Source organism: Gigantopelta aegis, chromosome 2 (genome assembly GCF_016097555.1).
Source record: "Gigantopelta aegis isolate Gae_Host chromosome 2, Gae_host_genome, whole genome shotgun sequence".
Lineage (NCBI taxonomy): Eukaryota > Metazoa > Mollusca > Gastropoda > Neomphalida > Peltospiridae > Gigantopelta > Gigantopelta aegis.
Window position 1 is genome coordinate 21,082,804 of NC_054700.1, and position 17,911 is coordinate 21,100,714.

General features: G+C 37.9%; 1 protein-coding gene across 1 annotated transcript; it reads left to right on the forward strand.

The window, feature by feature from the left end:
• The first annotated feature begins 16,348 nt into the window (after positions 1-16,348).
• LOC121387698 (growth hormone secretagogue receptor type 1-like) lies at positions 16,349-17,200 on the forward strand. Its single transcript, XM_041518892.1, has one exon. The coding sequence runs from the start codon at positions 16,349-16,351 to the stop codon at positions 17,198-17,200; it is 852 nt and encodes a 283-aa protein (XP_041374826.1).
• The last annotated feature ends 711 nt before the right edge of the window (positions 17,201-17,911 follow it).

The following is a 17,911-nucleotide window of genomic DNA, read 5'->3' on the forward strand; positions in this document are numbered from 1 at the left end:
GATCGGCATCAATTAAGAGTTATGTATTGAACAATTAACGGTATGTTCTCACTTCACTGCTATTGTTCACTTGCTTAAGTCCCCATCGCTTCCTTGACATTTTGCCGGTATCCAAGAAGAAGACTGACACCTGCAACTCACTTGCATCTTATCAATCAGTAGCATTAGCGACAAAGCATCCAAAACGATTGCACTGTAAATAATGTAAAACTGTAATGTAAGTAATGCAAAGACAAACATTGTTGTTTTTAGAAACGCAGGTAAACTTAGAGAGAATAAAAAATGGTTCTACGATGATAATTTTATTGAAATTATGAATAACTTTACATACCTGGGTATTGTATTAAACTATAATAACAAATTTAATATTGCTGAAAAAATATTGTCTGAGAAAGGTAGAAAAGCTATTTTTGCATTGAACCGAAATGTTAAAGCTCTGTATCTCAATCCAGCAACTATGCTATCATTGTTTGATTGTTATATTGGTAGTATTTTGTATTATGCATCGGAAGTATAGGGTTCACACAAGGGAGCTAATATTGAGCGTATTCATCTGGAATTTTGTAAAAAAAACTGTTGGGTGTTAAAAAATATACATGTAAAGCAATGATTTATGCGGAACTTGGTCGTTATCCATTAAGATACCTGCGGATATATAATATGATTAAATACTGATGTAAGCTGTTAGTGACATCTAATTGTATATTGAAGAATTGTTATGAATTTTTGTATGATAGAGTAGAAAATTATAAAGAACAAAACTGGGTATACCACATTAAAAAGAAATTGATTAATTTGGGTTTGGGGGATATATGGTTTAATCAAGTACTATATCTTGGATGTTTATCTGTAATCAAACAAAGAATTGTAGACCAAGCTATGCAATATATTAAGAGTGAAATTGATATTTCGCCAAAATGTATTATGTACAAATATTTTACAGATACATTCAATCTGCAATTTTATTTACGGAAACCACTTCCAGTACTTTATAGAAAATATGTGTCAAAATTTAGAATGTCATCTCATATGTTAGCAATTGAAACTGGCAGATATAGTCATACACAGCGACATAATAGATTATGTTTTCACTGTTTAAATGTTATGGAAGATGAGTTTTATTTTATTTTAAAATGCCCCTTATATACTGATTTGAGAAAAAAACAACATTAAACCTTATTACTGGAAAAAAACATAATTTTTTAAGCTACTGCAATTATATAATGTACAAAATTCTAAAACTTTATATAATTTTGGAAAATATTTATTTAAAGCAGTTAAATTAAGAAAATAATTTTTTAAAGGCATTTTCCATATGTGTGTAGTTTATTTGTTTTATGTGACATGTATGCTTTCTTGTTTATTGAAGTTTGTTCTCCTGTGGTTATGTATTTTTGTTTATATATGAACAGATGAGCTGTAAAGCTTAATGTGAATAAAGACCTTGACAACTTGAAAGTCCAATCAGATAACGACCGCTTGTCATTACGTAGTAGATTGGTATCAATTAAGGGATTAATGCAGTGAGCTCTGCTCTCACCTCACTGCTTGTTTAAGTACCGGTATCCAACAATAAGACTGACACGTGAAACTCACTATACAGTCATTGTAATTAGCGTTAAATAATCGGATATTTTGTTTTGAAAGTAGGTAACACAAATGTTATGAAATGTTGAACAGTATTCGATAGATGCGCAATCATGACGGACATTTTCCAATTTTGTTTAAGATGAAGCAGGACCTGTGTGCATGCTCTCTGGAGTTACCCCCCCCCCCCCTAAGGGGGGACTCATAACAACGTATGGAGTGTTGTTGGAATACCGCGTCGCGTACACCGGGTCACAGGCAACCGTGACCTTGGTGTACGGCGACCCGGTTCCAACCAAGAAGAGGAGGACGAGGAAGAAGAGGAGAAACCCGCCAGGAACGGTTCAGGGGGGGCCAACCCCGGTGGCTATACCACCGGCAGCGGCTCCTTCTGCTTCGCCGTTACCTGCAGTTTCCACCGAGAAGAAGGAAGAGAAGCCAGTTTCGACTGGCCCAGCTCCCACTTCGGATGCGGTCCGAGCTCACGAGGCTAGTGTAACTAGAACTCCGACTCGATCCAGCACTTCGCCACGTCATACTCTGGATAGCATTGATGTGTCACCAATTTTACCGGTGTCACCAATGGCTATCCCGGACCGCCAAGGAGCTGTTGGAAAGCGCAAGGCAGAAGTGGCGACAACCGTTACCAACATCAGAACACCACCAAAACAACCTCCGCCACCACCCGAAGGTGCAAAGTCCGGCGAATCCATGGACTCCTGGACTCTGCACGGGAAACTTGATCGCCGCTTCTCCAAATGCGCTGTAATTGACGTTCCGGACATCAAACGTCTCTTGGCAGTACCTCGATGCCGGAACTTCGAGGACATCCCGAACGCTGAAGGCGAATTTGAGATGCACCCAGTGACCTTCAAGGATGGGCGGTCGGCTGTGAGTATTACCCATCATCTGGACAACCGCTACAGCCAGGCTCTACTGTTTGCAGAAATGGACAACATTTCGATTCATCGCCTGATGAAGAAGGTGTTCAGCAAACAGTATCCTGTGATCACTAGACTGCTAGCGAAGCCGGATATACACCAGCTGATCCCCCATCTGGACACCAGGGTTTGGCTCTCCTCCCCCTAGTCAACCTTTCCTCCGTGAGTACCAACCTCTTTTATTGGGCTAGTTAGACTTTAAACGTTTTGGAAGCAGTTCAAAATTCTTATGTTTATTTTTTTATAAGTAGTCTAACGCATTTTACTTTGGCGCCCGTTCAATTGCTCAAAATCACCTTAAAAACCTTTTGGCTGAGCAGTCTTAACTATTTTGGGTTTAATTTTAGAGTCCGGACATGTTTTTGGATGCAGTTACTCTTTGTAGACTTAGGTAAAATACAGGCATCACCGAGGAATCGAAATTCAGCCAATCAGAGTACGGCTCCCACTCGGTGTACTTCAAGTTTACGAAGTGTCTGCTATTTGGTCCGCGCTCGCGTTGACCTTACTAAATGGCTTTCTTCCAAATTCCGCCCACCTCAAACTTACCCCCCCCCCCCACCCCCCTCCTGCTCCGGAGTTAGTCACTGGCGAAGTCAGAGGCTAAATCCGTGGTGGGCGTGCCTGAACCTTCGTGGATAGGGGCACGTAAATAGAGTTTCCCAGTCCCAATCATGACGGATACTATTTTGTATCTGGTTGTGTGAAGAAGTGCGAGTTGGGGCTGGTAGGTCCAACAGATAGGTGGTAGTGAGCCAGGCACCCTTTTGGCTTAAGGATAGGTGTAGCCCCAACTCTCACCCTCTTTACACACAATAGATATAATATTAACGAATATGTAAAACCAAATTAAATTTTTAAAAAAAGGAAAAGGGAAAGAGGAAAGTAGGTTGCACCTGTGCCGTTCCTCGCCCTTGAAATATACCTTCGAGTTGATTTTTAAATATATTTAGTAATAGAATATATTTGGTAACTAATTTAATAGTTGGTTTGTCTTAGAGGAAAAGCTGGGATTTGCTTCAGACAACTTAATTAAAATGAAAGTGGACCTCCTATGCTCAAGGTGTTAACTTGGTATACCCATATATTATTATTATTAACTTGATAATGGCAGTAATTAACCGTATACTGGATTACTTCCAGTTTACATCTTTTTTTATAACTTGTAGGAATTAAATTTTTGGAAGTTAGACTCACTGGTGTGAGAATTGCGAACCCACATTAGAGATGCCCCTTGGTTCTATTTTAGGACTGCTTTTACTTCCGGTTCAAAATTATTTAATTTTAGGAGTCCTAATTAAAATATTTATTATTAGAAAACCGTCAAAATTGCGTCTAATTTTCCTCAATTTGTTTGGCTCGCCGCACATAAAGTATTTATTTGGCATTTAAGTTAAATTTCCAGATTATGATTTTTTTTATTTTTTTTTTATTGCAATTTGCAGAAGCCTTTTCCCCCTTCCCCTTTTTGTTTTGGGTACAATGCCTGGCCTAAGTCGGACATTGTGTCCACAACAGGCGTGCTTGAACATTCATTTGATATAAGCACGTTAATTTCCGACATTTGACTTGACAGTCTTTTGTGGGCATACATACATACATGACGGACACAGAACAGAACGGAACTTTATTACACTCAGGCCGTTATGCAACGGCGTAAGTGGAACATACATATTCTGATTTTGACAAGATGGTTAACAGGAGGATACATTGCTTGGTACATATATGAATACAAATACAAATACAAATACATGACATTACATTATAAAGATATGTGTATTAATAATATAAATACATGATATTACATTATAGAGATATGTGTATTAACCATATAGATGCATTCTGCGATGTAACAAAGTAGAGGTATATTGTAAAATATAATTATTCAGAAAATTTCAGTTACGACTGTGTACTTTATAATTATTGGTATTACAATATATAGGTATAAATAAAATAAATAAATAATAATAATAATAATTTATTTTTATTTTATAAAATAACAATAAGACATAAAATAATGTAATACGATTTAAAATATATCAAGTATAGTTCTATGTTGACCTTTAGTTTCATTAACTGGTTAATATATGGTAATTTTGGTTGTTGTTGGGTATTGTTGTTGTTATGGGCGTTTAAATACTTGAAAAATTATATTCATGAATTTGGCTAATTTTTTAGTGTGCTTATTCTTTTACTGCTCATAAGTTCTCTAAATTTATATATATTTGGTCGTATATAATAATATGGACGTAAACATTCTTTCCGGGTATTACTGAAAAAAACTACATACAAATAAATAATGAAATTCGTCTGCTATTTCGTTTTCATCACAAATAGTACAAAGTCTATCTTCTAATAGAACTGTATTCCAACGTCCAGTCTCAACAGGTAAATAATGGTTAGAAGTCCTAAATTTTATCATAACAGTCCATAATTTTTCAGGAATAATATTAAGATAATTTTCAAACTTTAGTTGGTCTTTGAAATATTCGTAGGTTTTACCTCTCGATGATTCTGAAATATTAGTTTTCCATGTTTGTAAATACTGGTCGTTTTGTCGTATGCTAATTTGTTGTGATAGCCATTTTACCGATAGAAAGGTTTGTGATAGCCATATATTACTCATTCCTAGATAATCTAAAATATTTTTAACAGTTATAGTTAGTTCCATTGCTAATATAGTCTCTCATCATTGATTTGTATAATAATAGAGATAGTTTAGATTGTTTCCCCGAGATAACTCGTGCCCAATAACAAATTAATCTTTTGTGGATAGACAACTCGACTGGCATTCTACCAAGTTCACCATATAACATGCAAATTGGGGAAGCTTTTTTTCACAGGGAAAATATGTCTAATAAAATTGATTTGAACAGAGTTATAGATGTCGTTGTTTTCGAATCCCCATATTTCACATCCATATAATAATATTGGCAGAACCATCGAGTCAAACATTTTGAGTTTACATTCTATTGATAGATGACGATCTTTTGCTTTTGCCAGAACGAAATACATAGCCTTTGTCGCCTGTTGTTTAAGTCTAATCTTAGTATTTTTGAATTTATTTAGTTTAGTAAAAATGCCACCTAAATATTTGTATTCTTTGACATTTTCGAGAGTAGTTTTTTAAATCTTAAAAGTATATTTATAATCTTTAGAATTTCCATTAAAAATTAAGACTTTTGTTTTTGTAGTATTTATTTTAAGTTTCCAAATATTACAATAATACGATAACACGGTTTCATTCGATTGCCGAAATCGCTACAGCCCTGCAGGCTATGCGACCAATGCTCACTAAACAGACAAAATAAGCAACTTTGTTTCAAAACATGACTGACTGAACACTCATGTGATTCAACATGCTGTATTTATTTGCATATTTTGCTTCTATTGGTGATAATAAACGAAATATTAAAAAAAAAACCCCACTAATTCTTGTGATTATAGTGTTTAAATTTGAAAAATCCAAAATGGCCGACTTCCTGAATGAAAACGGCTAACTTCTGTAAATGTTTACAACGAAATGCTGCTATAACGAACCGATGGTCCTAGTCCCATGCAGTTCGTTATAAGAGTACTTTACTGTATATATATATATATATATATTAAGCAGTAGTGGTTTTTCCCCACTCTCTCCATATAACGTACAAACAGGTCTGCTTTTTCTTGCATTTGCTAAATATCGTAAAAACTGGTATGATGTACATTTTCTAAGATATTAATATTTTCAAATCCCCAGATTTCGCAACAATAGAGTAATATAGGAACAACAATTGCATCAAATAATTTTAAATGATAGTCAATTGACAAACACTATTCATTTGATTTCTTTAGGATAAAAAACATAATTTTGCGAGCTTGTGGTGCCAAGTGGTTTTAGCATAACTTGAATTTTTTTTTTTTCGAACCATATTCCCAAGTATTTGTATTTATTTACATTCTCAATCTCAAAAGTGTTTAAATAAGAAAACTTTCTTGAAGTCCTTTTTCGAACCTCCGAATATGACAATCTTTATTTGTGACACGTTTACTGTTAATTTCCATGTCTTGCAATAGTTGTCACAAGTATTTAACATATTCGTTTCTAGCCAGGAGGGCGGTGTCGTCAGCATATAACATAATAAAAATCGTTAGACCTGTCAACATATATATCAAAATCAAAACCATTAATCGTACTACCTTTGCACTTTTGCAACTTTAAATAGTCCTCCAAATCATTTAAAACCAACGAAAATAAACTAGGGGATAAAAAATTTTCTTGTCTCACGCCTATGTCGCACATAAAATATAGTTCACAATCCTTTCTGATACATGATTTAACTCGACTGTACATTTTATGAATCACTCTGAAAAATGTCCAATCAATGTTATATTTTAATAATTTAGACCACAGTCTTATTCTCCAAATGGTATCAAAAGCTTTTTTGAGATCGATAAAATCAGAGTATAATTTCCTTTTCTTTCCCTTTTAAACAGTTTAATTATTACATAGAGCAAAAATACGTGATCATTAGTGGAATAACCTTTTCTGAAACCAACTCTGGCTTCTGATAATATGTCACTGCTCTCGACATATTCAGTTAGTCCATTGTTAAGAACGTTCGTGAACAACTTACTAAAACACGGTAATAAGGTTATTGGTCTATAGTTCTCAGCAATGCTCTTATCTCCGTGTTTTTTATATATTGTTATAATAATTAAATTAAATAAATCTACATAAACCAACAAGAACTTGTCAACTGTAGATTTGATGTATTCATTTATAATTTCATCGTGGCCTGGTGTCTTATTATTTTAAAGAAGTTTTACGACTTTAAGAATTTCACACCAGATATAGGCATATTTAAAATGTTGTTTGCATTAACTGATTCAGCAATCTCAATTACATCACACAAGTTGACATTATAATTTAATATCTTTAAAATAATAATTAAAAATATTCTTCTAACGAAGGGTCAGTTTGTATAGTTTTAGAAAGATCATTCTCTAATTGCTTTCCATGGGCACCACTACATTTTTTTAATTGTATGTTTGTACCAGCCTCGGTGGCGTAGTGGTTAGGTCATCGGTCTACAGGCTGGTATGTACTGGGTTCGGATCCCAGTCGAGGCATGGGATTTTTAATCCAGATACCGACTCCAAACGCCGAGTGAGTGCTCCGCAAGGCTCAATGGGTAGGTGTAAACCACTTGCACCGACCAGTGATCCATAACTGGTTCAACAAAGGCCATGGTTTGTGCTATCCTGCCTGTGGGAAGCGCAAATAAAAGATCCCTTGCTGCTAATCGGAAAGAGTAGCCCATGTAGTGGCGACAGCGGGTTTCCTCTCTATATATTTGTGTGGTCCTTAACCATATGTCTGACGCCATATAACCGTAAATAAAATGTGTTGAGTGCGTCGTTAAAACATTTCTTTGTATTTTTGTATTGTCTACTCGAAAGATTTTAAAGCTTATAGACTGTCTGTACTTTTTGTTGGTGGTGATTACGTCTGGCCTTATGCAACGTATTCCTTGCATAGATAGATAGATAACTAGTTTGACGTGCCCATATACCACTAGGGTTTCGAATACGCCCATCCAGAGTCCGACCTCTGATAAGATCGGTGGCCTGACTCGGGATGGGGGTGGGGGTGGGGGTGGGGGATAGAGTTGAAAATGGGCAGAATTTTGAAAATATTAATTAGTAAAAAGGTTAATAGAATTACAAAAAAGAAGAAAAAAAGTTACAAGCCAAAAATAAAAGAATTGACTGCTCGGCCGAATATTGAATATATACCACTCGACCGCTACGCGGTCTCGTGCTATATATTATTCTTGCGCACAATAAACTCGTGCAATAAATAGGAACGAAAAAAAACGTATGTGAAGTTCTGTGTATATATTACACTTTTTGGAAACAGTTCTCAAGCGAATTACTCTCTAATTATACAACATTACATTAGAAGAATACCCTCTATTTTACCTTTAGTTTACACTGTCTATGATTATAATTAATTTCTATCTATAGTATAGAGACTATAGACGATATTTTATTTCTTTATTTCATTTGTGAATGCAGTGCCCCGATTTCCTCCATAAGGTATTCATACGTCATGCATTTTAAAACATTTCAGAAAGACATTAATCCATGGATATGATTTGAATAAAAACATATACTCTCCGTCAAATATATAAAACTCGGATAATATGTTTCGCTTGTAGTGACGACTTCTATTGTAAACTGAATTATATAATTATAGGGGTCACTTTATTATCCATTATACAAGTGATTCTACTGATGTAGTGGCGTATATGTAGGAGAGTTTTGGGCTATCCTGGCAGTGTACTTATCTAATATGATGATGTATATACACACACAGGGTGAGCTTCTCTTGTTTCATTCTCCTGCTAGTGCACTATTATAATTTGCATAGTAGAGAAAGTTTGTTTTACTCCACCAGTAATATGTTGGTCTACTATGATAATGTATTTAGCTCTCCGGTTAGTCTATATAATAAATAACTATGTGATAAATAGAATCTCACATCCGTGATAATTTTATTACAGTGGGTGTGTGGGGGTGGGGTGGGGTGGAGTGGATAGAGGATATATAGTGGGAACTAATAATTCCATACTTTCTCAGAAGCTCTTGGTATCGTATAACAACAAATGACATTATATTCAAATCAAACCATAAACATTTTATTTCAAATTAAGTATCCATCAGGGAACCAAAATGCAATACTTGCATAAAATATAGTAAATAAAGAGAACGAAGTTATGAAGTCCTATCATATAAACACGAGTCTTTTTTCTTCTTAGATGCACACGATTTTATCCATCGATTTTTTTCTCAGTGACATATAATCGAATGCTCGCATCTTCCTGTCTTCAATACATTTTAAGATACGATTGCGCATATTGGCAATGTTATATTTCACTGAGGGAGACATATCCTGGGCCAACTGGAAGGCATTGGCTATTGCAAAGACCCCACAATCATTCCCATTCGGCTGAGGCTGAACATCTAGAACTGTCACTGTAAATGACCCATCTGTGTTCAAACGATTCTTGAAAATTTCTTTCATTTGCCGTTTTATGTTGTCAGTAATGGGATGAGATGGAATGCTGTCAGCGAATTGAATTCCATCCTTACTCCCAGAAACAGTCACCCAGTGATCATGGTCATGTAAGATTTGCACAGTGGTATCCATTGGCTTGAATGCTGTCTGCTTCAGTAGTGTAGACTGATTTTGAATACCAGTAGACTGTGATGAGCATATGGCAAGCAGCAATCACTCTGTCGCTCAACCATGCACCGTTGAGAATGTTGCATCGATCACTCGTTCAGTTTAAATTTTGGTACCCATTTCGACGACCTTTGTGGCAGCTCTTCTGTCCTGACAGATTTTGTTGCACTTTCAGGTTTGTTCCACCTCTTAAGATTCACGGCATTGTATTTGGTTTTCAGCACGGCATCACCCTTCTTCAATACGTAGAGTCCTTTCTCTAAAGTTTGCGTCACTGTATATGGCCCCTTGAATCGTTGTGCGAGTTTGTCTCCCTTTCTGGTATCTCGTCGACGGTTGACTATCGCCACGTGATCGCCAATCTGGTAATTAAAATATATTAAATTTAGTAAGATGTAGTCATTGCAAACATTGATCATTTCGGTTGAACCCGGAGAAAGCCTACAGGCCTTGAACTTAACTTTTTACAGGTAGCCACCCGGGCTACCAGCTTATGTCTTTTGGTAGCACTGAAACAACATATTAAGTCATTGATTTTAAAAATGCACTGGCTCAGACTGAAAATTCACTGACCCATAATATATTTTATCATATGCATATATACCAAAAATAATTTTTAAACTAATACAACTCAATACAAAATGTATCAGTTAATATACGTTTTGATAATATAATGCTCTTTTTTTACCTAGGAATATTAAAAAAAAAAAATATTTTTAAGAAATGTTTCGGGTTTTTTTTTCAATTGTATAGTTTACGTATTACAACACAGTGCTTGTCTACGAAGCAAAAAGGCATACCATAAATTAATTACCTCAAATATGGATCCTCTGTGCTTAATGTATCGTTTCTTTTGTTTCTTCTGGGCATCTGATATGTTGTCCTGGGCGGTGTCACGATGCTTGGTCAGGTCTGCCAGCTGCTTCATTCTGGTGCCGACATCATCCATGTCCACATCACATGTTGCATCGTCTACCTGGTATTCTAGGTCGACGGGGAGTCGGGGCTTCTGACCATAAAGCAATTCAAATGGCAAATACTTTGTAGAACTCTGTTTGTTTGTACGGTAGGCGAAGGCTATGGCATGTATGTACTGATCCCAGTCGTTGCACTCATCGTTTACCAGCTTCATAAGTTGAGTAACCATGGTTTGATTAAATCGTTCTGTTAGACCATTTGTCTGAGGATGATATGCCGATGTCATTGTTTGGTCCATGTCCATGGTATCGCACAACTCTCGCACTAGTTTATTGCAAAACTCCCGTCCTTGATCGTGCAGCAATACCTCGGTTGAGCCGTATCTGTATACCAAACTCAATAGAAAGGCATGGATACTCTCGGCAGATTTGTTTTCTAATGCTCCTACCTCGACCCATCTTGTCAGATACTCTGTTGCGACGATGACGTAACGCTTTCCGTCGGAGGTCTCCTTCAAGGGTCCTACAAGATCAATCCCCCACCTGTGAAACAGTCCTTTCACAGGAACAGGGTGAAGGGTGGCAACCGGCGGCTTATTATTTGCATTCGATCTCTGACATCTTTGGCACTGTTGACAAAATGTTTTGATATCTGCCGTCATCGTTTTCTACCAGAACCTGTCAGATAATTTCTTGATGGTCGCGTTTTGGCCAAAGTGACACCCTCCTATAAGGTGACTGTGAAGGGATTGCATTAAGGTCATTGTTTCTTCTTCTCCGATAACAACCTTCTGACGCTTTCCATTGTGTCCTATGCGGTACAGCGTACGGTCTTCAAGTGTAAACACCTTTGCCTTTTCTCGCAGACGTCGCTTTTGACTCTTGGTATAGTCTTCTGGATAGTAGGACGAAGCAAGATAGTTGATCAAAACCCGAGCAGCAGTGGAGTTCATATTGCGTAAGATAATTAGCTTCACATACAGCAGCAGCAAACGTTGGCAAAATTACATAAGAATGAGTGATGTATTGTGAACAAAATTTTACCTTCCTTATATAGGAAAATATTAAATAAGTTTAGTTACACTGTATCAGTCATTATCCTTGATATTTTCTAATTACTACATTGTATATCTAACATCAAAGTGGACAGGAGTGTTCGTGGGTGTGAAATTGTATTTATTGTATCACGCTTTGGAGTCGGTACCTTTGATCTTACCCGTGGTGTATCCTATAGTTAAACGATGTGCGCGTCTAACCTATTTTTAACATTGTTTCAAAGTACGCTAGGAACTCATGAATGAAAAATAACATAGTAATACAAATCCCATTGAACATAACTGAGACGTGAAATAGAACATTGCTTTTAAATGTAACAATGACACCGACATTGCACAACAATATAAATCGGTAAATGATTTATGTTTTAAAAAAACATTAAAACACAAAACATTCGGTCAGATGAAATCCAAAATTAACGGTAAACGAAAGTTCAAGGTTTAATTATTACACTTCAAACATTGTACATGTATTCAAATGTGATACTCATTTCCTCCTGTGGGTGTTAGAAACCATTCTTATAGTTCTCATTTTTAATATGTACTTTTAGTGCGCTACATCTGACCTTAAACAATACTCATGGAATTATACTTATACATGTACGCTGTAAAATATCATCTAAGAACATCATTTTAGTAGCGTTATAACACATATAAAATGTTTAGTACCACCACATTAAGACAGGTGTTTACTGTTTGCAGAAAGGAAACAAACAATTCTTGAAGAAGTATCTAGCTATAAACTTTCATTATATTTGCTTACAAATATTTGACAATTCAAATGCATAATTAATAGGCTACATTATTCCAGTAACTGAAGTTGGATGTGTGCGTGTGTATGTGCGTGTGTTTATCTTTGCGAGGGTCTGTATCATATGTGTATATGTATGTATATGTGCGTGTGTGTGTCTATTTATGTGTGTGTGCGCGTGTGTGGCATGCTCACGTGTATAAAACATAACAGTGATATAAATATGTTCAACAATAATTTACCTGAATATTGTTCATTAAATGACAGAATAACTAAAAATGAGTAAGGGGCGAATATTTTATGGGGGTGATTCTATTTCGTGGGTCGGGGCGATTCTATTTCAAGGGGGGAGGTTTTATTTCGAAATAGATTCGCCGGGGGGCGAAAATGTTACGGGGGCGATTCTATTTCGTGACACCGGCTGGGAAGCGCTTGAAGGATCCTTCGATGACGCCTCCCGGCAGTGAGGCCGTGTGTGGTGTGTCCCCGACTAAGTACTTTGAGTACTGGCCCTTTATCTTCGACACTGCGAGACTCTAGGCGGCGAAATCCCTGCCTCGGGCGGAGGCGGAAGGCCGGGCTTTGGCTGGCTGGTCACTCGGAGGAGTGACGGCCTTCCGTTTCGCAACACCAACATCCGGCTTGGTCGCTGCGGAGTCCCCGGGGGTGGGGGTCTCGACGCGGACACAAGCGGAGGGGTTGGAACGGAAGACGCCGGCCGTGGAGTCTCGCACATGGCGGTGTCCAACACTGGCGTCGACTCGTTGAGCTGGCCAGTCTGCGTTGAAACAGCTGGCTTGTTGGGTCGTGGGGGTGGGGGCGGCGACGCGGTTGAGCCGCCAGCTTTGTTCCCCCCTGTGCCGCCCCTGGCGCACGTTTCCTCCTTCTAGTTCCCCTTCCCTTCCTCTTCTGAGTGACCGCGCCGCCATACACCAAAGTCACAGTTGCCCGTGACCCGGTGTAAGCGACGCGGTATTCTAACAGCTTCCCGTAACTAACAAGCAGTCCTTCCAGGTGAGGGTGGGGGCGGCGACGCGGTTGAGCCGTCAGCTTTGTCCCCCTCCTGTGCCGCCCCTGGCACACGTTTCCTCCTTCTAGTTCCCCTTCCCTTCCTCTTCTGAGTGACCGCGTCGCCATACACCAAAGTCACAGTTGCCCGTGACCCGGTGTAAGCGACGCGGTATTCTAACAGCTTCCCGTAACTAACAAGCAGTCCTTCCAGGTGGGGGGGGGGGGGGGGGGGGGGAGCAAGTCGAGAGCACATGAACATACGTCCAGCTTCATCGCGTGCTGTCAGAGAAGTGTATTTCTTGCAGTGGTAGTACTAAACCAAATAACTTCCGGCTGGGTCAAAGTTCGAGGTGCACCCAACCTTTAATAGAGAAGTTAAGACCACAAGTCTTGTGATTGGTGATAAATGTGAGTGTGTTGGTTCTACAAAAAATAGTTTCATCTGGGTTAAAAAAAATGAATGCAGTTTTATTTCATCTAGTACCACAGTGTCAAGTAGCCTTGTGCTTGAAACATGTATGGGGTACCTGTAAAAAATTTACTCGATTTTTTTTGCGGAACTATAGGTAGTCATCAACGCCACCCGTTATCTCAGAAATGAGCAGCTTTATCCCCAATTGTTTCTGATTCACATTAAGAGGGAGGTTGGTAGAATTTATATCCGTGGCGTTTATGTCGATTGATACGCTTCAGGTAGGAGTTTTAGTCACATATGTTACTATTGTCGTCTGTGAGATTTGATCTGGTAGTACAGTGAAACCCCTCAAAACCAGACAGCCATAGGACCAAGGAAAAATTCCGGTTTTCCGGGGTATCCGGTTTACTGAGGTTTCAGTATCGAGGTAAACCGTTTGTTGGCTGGTGTTCTCTACTGATATAGTAACTAATAAAACTACCAAAAAAAAACAGGTACACTTTCGAACTTTCGAATTATTTTAAGTTTATCATCAAGCGATAATTCAACATGGTGGTGTTTCATGCCCAAAGTAAATACTAAAATGAAACACTGTTGACAAGCAATTTTACTCTTGGTTACTCTTTATTTTGTTAAATTTTGTAAAGCAAATTGAACAATTGGAAAAATTAATTAAATTTCCTAAGTTCATTGCGGTAATCAAGACGTACATGCATTTTAATCTAACTTTGTAATAATCGAGCTCAGAATAAAGGGAGGTACACGTGTTTCCTCCAATTATTTAAACATCAAAGCTGTTTAAATATGTGTCACCTGCACAACAGTGACACTGGAGCATACGCCCATGTAAATTAGCTCTGCGTACGCAATCACGTTATCGGCTGAGTGGGTATTCAAAGTGTAAGTACTGCAGTAATGCATTAAAGGAACAAGACAAGACAAGACAAGAATTTTATTCTCATAAACTGCACCGAGTGCAGTATGGAGAAAATATAAACAAAATAAGTTACAAAGTGTTTTCTGTAGTGGTAATGGACATACTATTTAAGTAATATTAACCCGGAAGACTGACCCTCTCAATGACAATTTGCAAATATTTACATAGTTTACACAAAAGTGATTTTTTAGTTGTAGAAAATAACTGGTAAAAGGTAATTGCACTTGCTCTATTGGTATAGTAACTAGGTATATACACATTTCGATCAGTAGATAAAGACGTAAATTTAAAAATATAGTGAAACTCATCACCAACATCAATGGGACCGGATAATTTCGCCCGGTGCAGTTTATAGGGGTTTCCGGTTTAGAGTGTTAAATATTTTAGTGTTAAAAGATACGCAAATCACGGGACCGTTTAAAACGTCCAGTTTTGAGGGAATTCCGGTTTACTGAGGGTCCGGTATTGAGGGATTTCACTATATACACCCTACACAGTCTTTTTTAAACCACGGCTTGTTCATAGTCTTAACAAAATCCCCCCCCCCCCCCCCCCCCATGACTATTACCGGGCTGCGAACCCAGTACCTACCAGCCATATGTCCGATGGCTTAACCACGACACCACTGAGGCCGGTGCGGGCTATATGTCAGAGCAAGCTATCTTCAAATTAAGTCAGTTATTTAACTCCCCACAAAAATATTAAATATAAAGAAATTATGTATATTTATTAATTTGATTAACAACGTGTTTACAAACATTTATTTTTCATAAGTTACGTATTTGTAAGTTTGATTATATTACATGCATATTATTGTGTGGAAGTGATTAACTATGTGTTGTAAATTTATTTATTTAATTATTTGAATGTTTGATTGTATTAATTTTTAAGCAGTATTCTTGCTGCCGAAATGTTTGTAAACCATCACAAATGTAACACAGATGGTGTTTTGAGTGAATAAAGTTCCGTTCTTTTCTGATAATCTTAGTTTCTACAAACAACCCTTTATTGCTAAATGCGGATTATCTGGTGCAGTGGGCAATACACAGGAAATTATAAAATTCTTTCATTTTATTCCTTTTTTTCCCCAGATAACTTGCGAAGATGATCGTAGAAAAGTTGATTATAATAATGCTTGGAATCGCAGCAGCTCTTAACAACGCTACACTAGGCAGTACTAACTGCACCTCAAGCATGCCATATGATAACCAAACGAGGACAAGCCCATTTTCAGAAGACGCCAACACAACAGACCAACCTTCCGCAAACCGTACACGTGTCAGCAGTGTAGCTCCTTATTTAACGAAAACCGATTCTTCTGAAGAAAATGCTACAGTGACATCAGAAAAATATGGCTATTCCAACATCACATCTACAGATACAGAAATGTTTTCTCAGTCGCCATATCTCTCAGTGAAAAACAAAAATGATTACGTATACATGATTATTGTTCCTGTGTGTTTCGTGGTAGGCTGTACTGGAAACAGTCTGTCTGTGTTCACCATGATAACGCTTCCGTTCAGAACGATGACCTGGAGCATCATCCTGACAGGTCTAGCCATAGTGGACACGATCATGTTGTGCGCGATAGCGATCAACAAACCTTTCGTTATTGACATGATGGGCATGGACGTTCTTGCCATCAGCAATGCTGGCTGCAAGACTTTCCACTTCGTCCGTAGAGCCGCCAAGATGGCATCGTCCTGGTTAGTGGTGGTCATCTGCATCGAGCGTTTCTTCGCCATCTGCTACCCGCTGAAGGTGAAAAAGATCTGCACCAGACATAACACGATCGCTGCCATGGTTGTTATCGGTTCCGTGGCCATTACGTTCAGCGGTCTCTCCACCGAGAACGTTGGTGTGCGTGGGTCAGCATGTCTGCCTTCCATAGCCACGAATGAGACGAGAGTCCAAGGAAAGGTCATGCTGCTTCTCGGATCCTCTCTGTCGGGTGTGGCGCCCATGTTGATCCTCATCACCCTCACACCCATCATATGCTGGACCCTCGTCAGGCACAGGCGGGCGCGAACGGTGATGACGTCATCGGCGAAACTTGCCGATCCATACACGAGAGTTTCGGCCATGCTGGTGAGCGTCCACATGTCTTACATCATCCTAGTCCTGCCTATGTTCGTGGACATCAATTTAAAGTTCATGCGCCCGTTCAGTGCCGCGGTATACGATGAAGAAATCATGGAAGTTTTTGGGAAGTTTTCCAGGATTTGTGAAATGATCAACCACTCGATAAATTTCTTTCTGTATGTGGGATTCAACTCTTTGTTTCGAAGACGGCTGGCGCAAGCGTTTTCTCGTAGTGTCAGCGTTGATAGAAGTAATGCTGACTTAATGGGCTAGTAGCTGCAACAACATTTCATAATCGGCGTTGCGTTCGACATAAACGTTAACAACAACAAAAACAGTAACAAAATCATTGCAACATTTCATAATCCGCGTTGTGTTCGTCATAAACAACAATTATCAAATCATACCTTAAAATGGGATTTAACTGTTAATATGGATAAAACAAAGATTGTTATTTTTTGAAACGGAGGAAAAATACAAAATAATGAAGTATGGTTTTACAACGGAAATCAATTAGAAGTTGTTGATGAGTTTAATTATCTTGGTTTATTTTTTTTCTGTAATGGTAAGTTTAAACGCACACAAAAAAGAATTGCATAACAAGGTCGGAATGCACTGTTTGCAGTATTAGGTATTTGCATTAAAATTATTTTAACATTGAAACAATGTTATCTAAATTCGATACATATGTAAATGGTGTTTTATATTATGGTTGTGAAATATGGGGATTTCATAAAGCTAAGGATATAAAGACATTGCATGTACAGTTCTGTAAAACAAATACTAGGAATACGTAAAGGCACGTGTAACGATTTTATATATAATGGACTAGGTCCCTTTTTGATGCAGATAGTGAGTAAATTAAGAATTGTAACATTTTGGATTAAGTTATGTTACGCAAATGTGTTTTTACCATAATAAAAGAAAGATTACGGGATGTATTTATGCAGGAATGCTGTAGTAGAATAAAAACAACACCAAAAG

Excerpts from the sequence above, each read along its gene's own strand:
- LOC121387698 (XM_041518892.1), top strand. The coding sequence starts at position 16,349 with ATGATAACGCTTCCGTTCAGAACGATGACCTGGAGCATCATCCTGACA.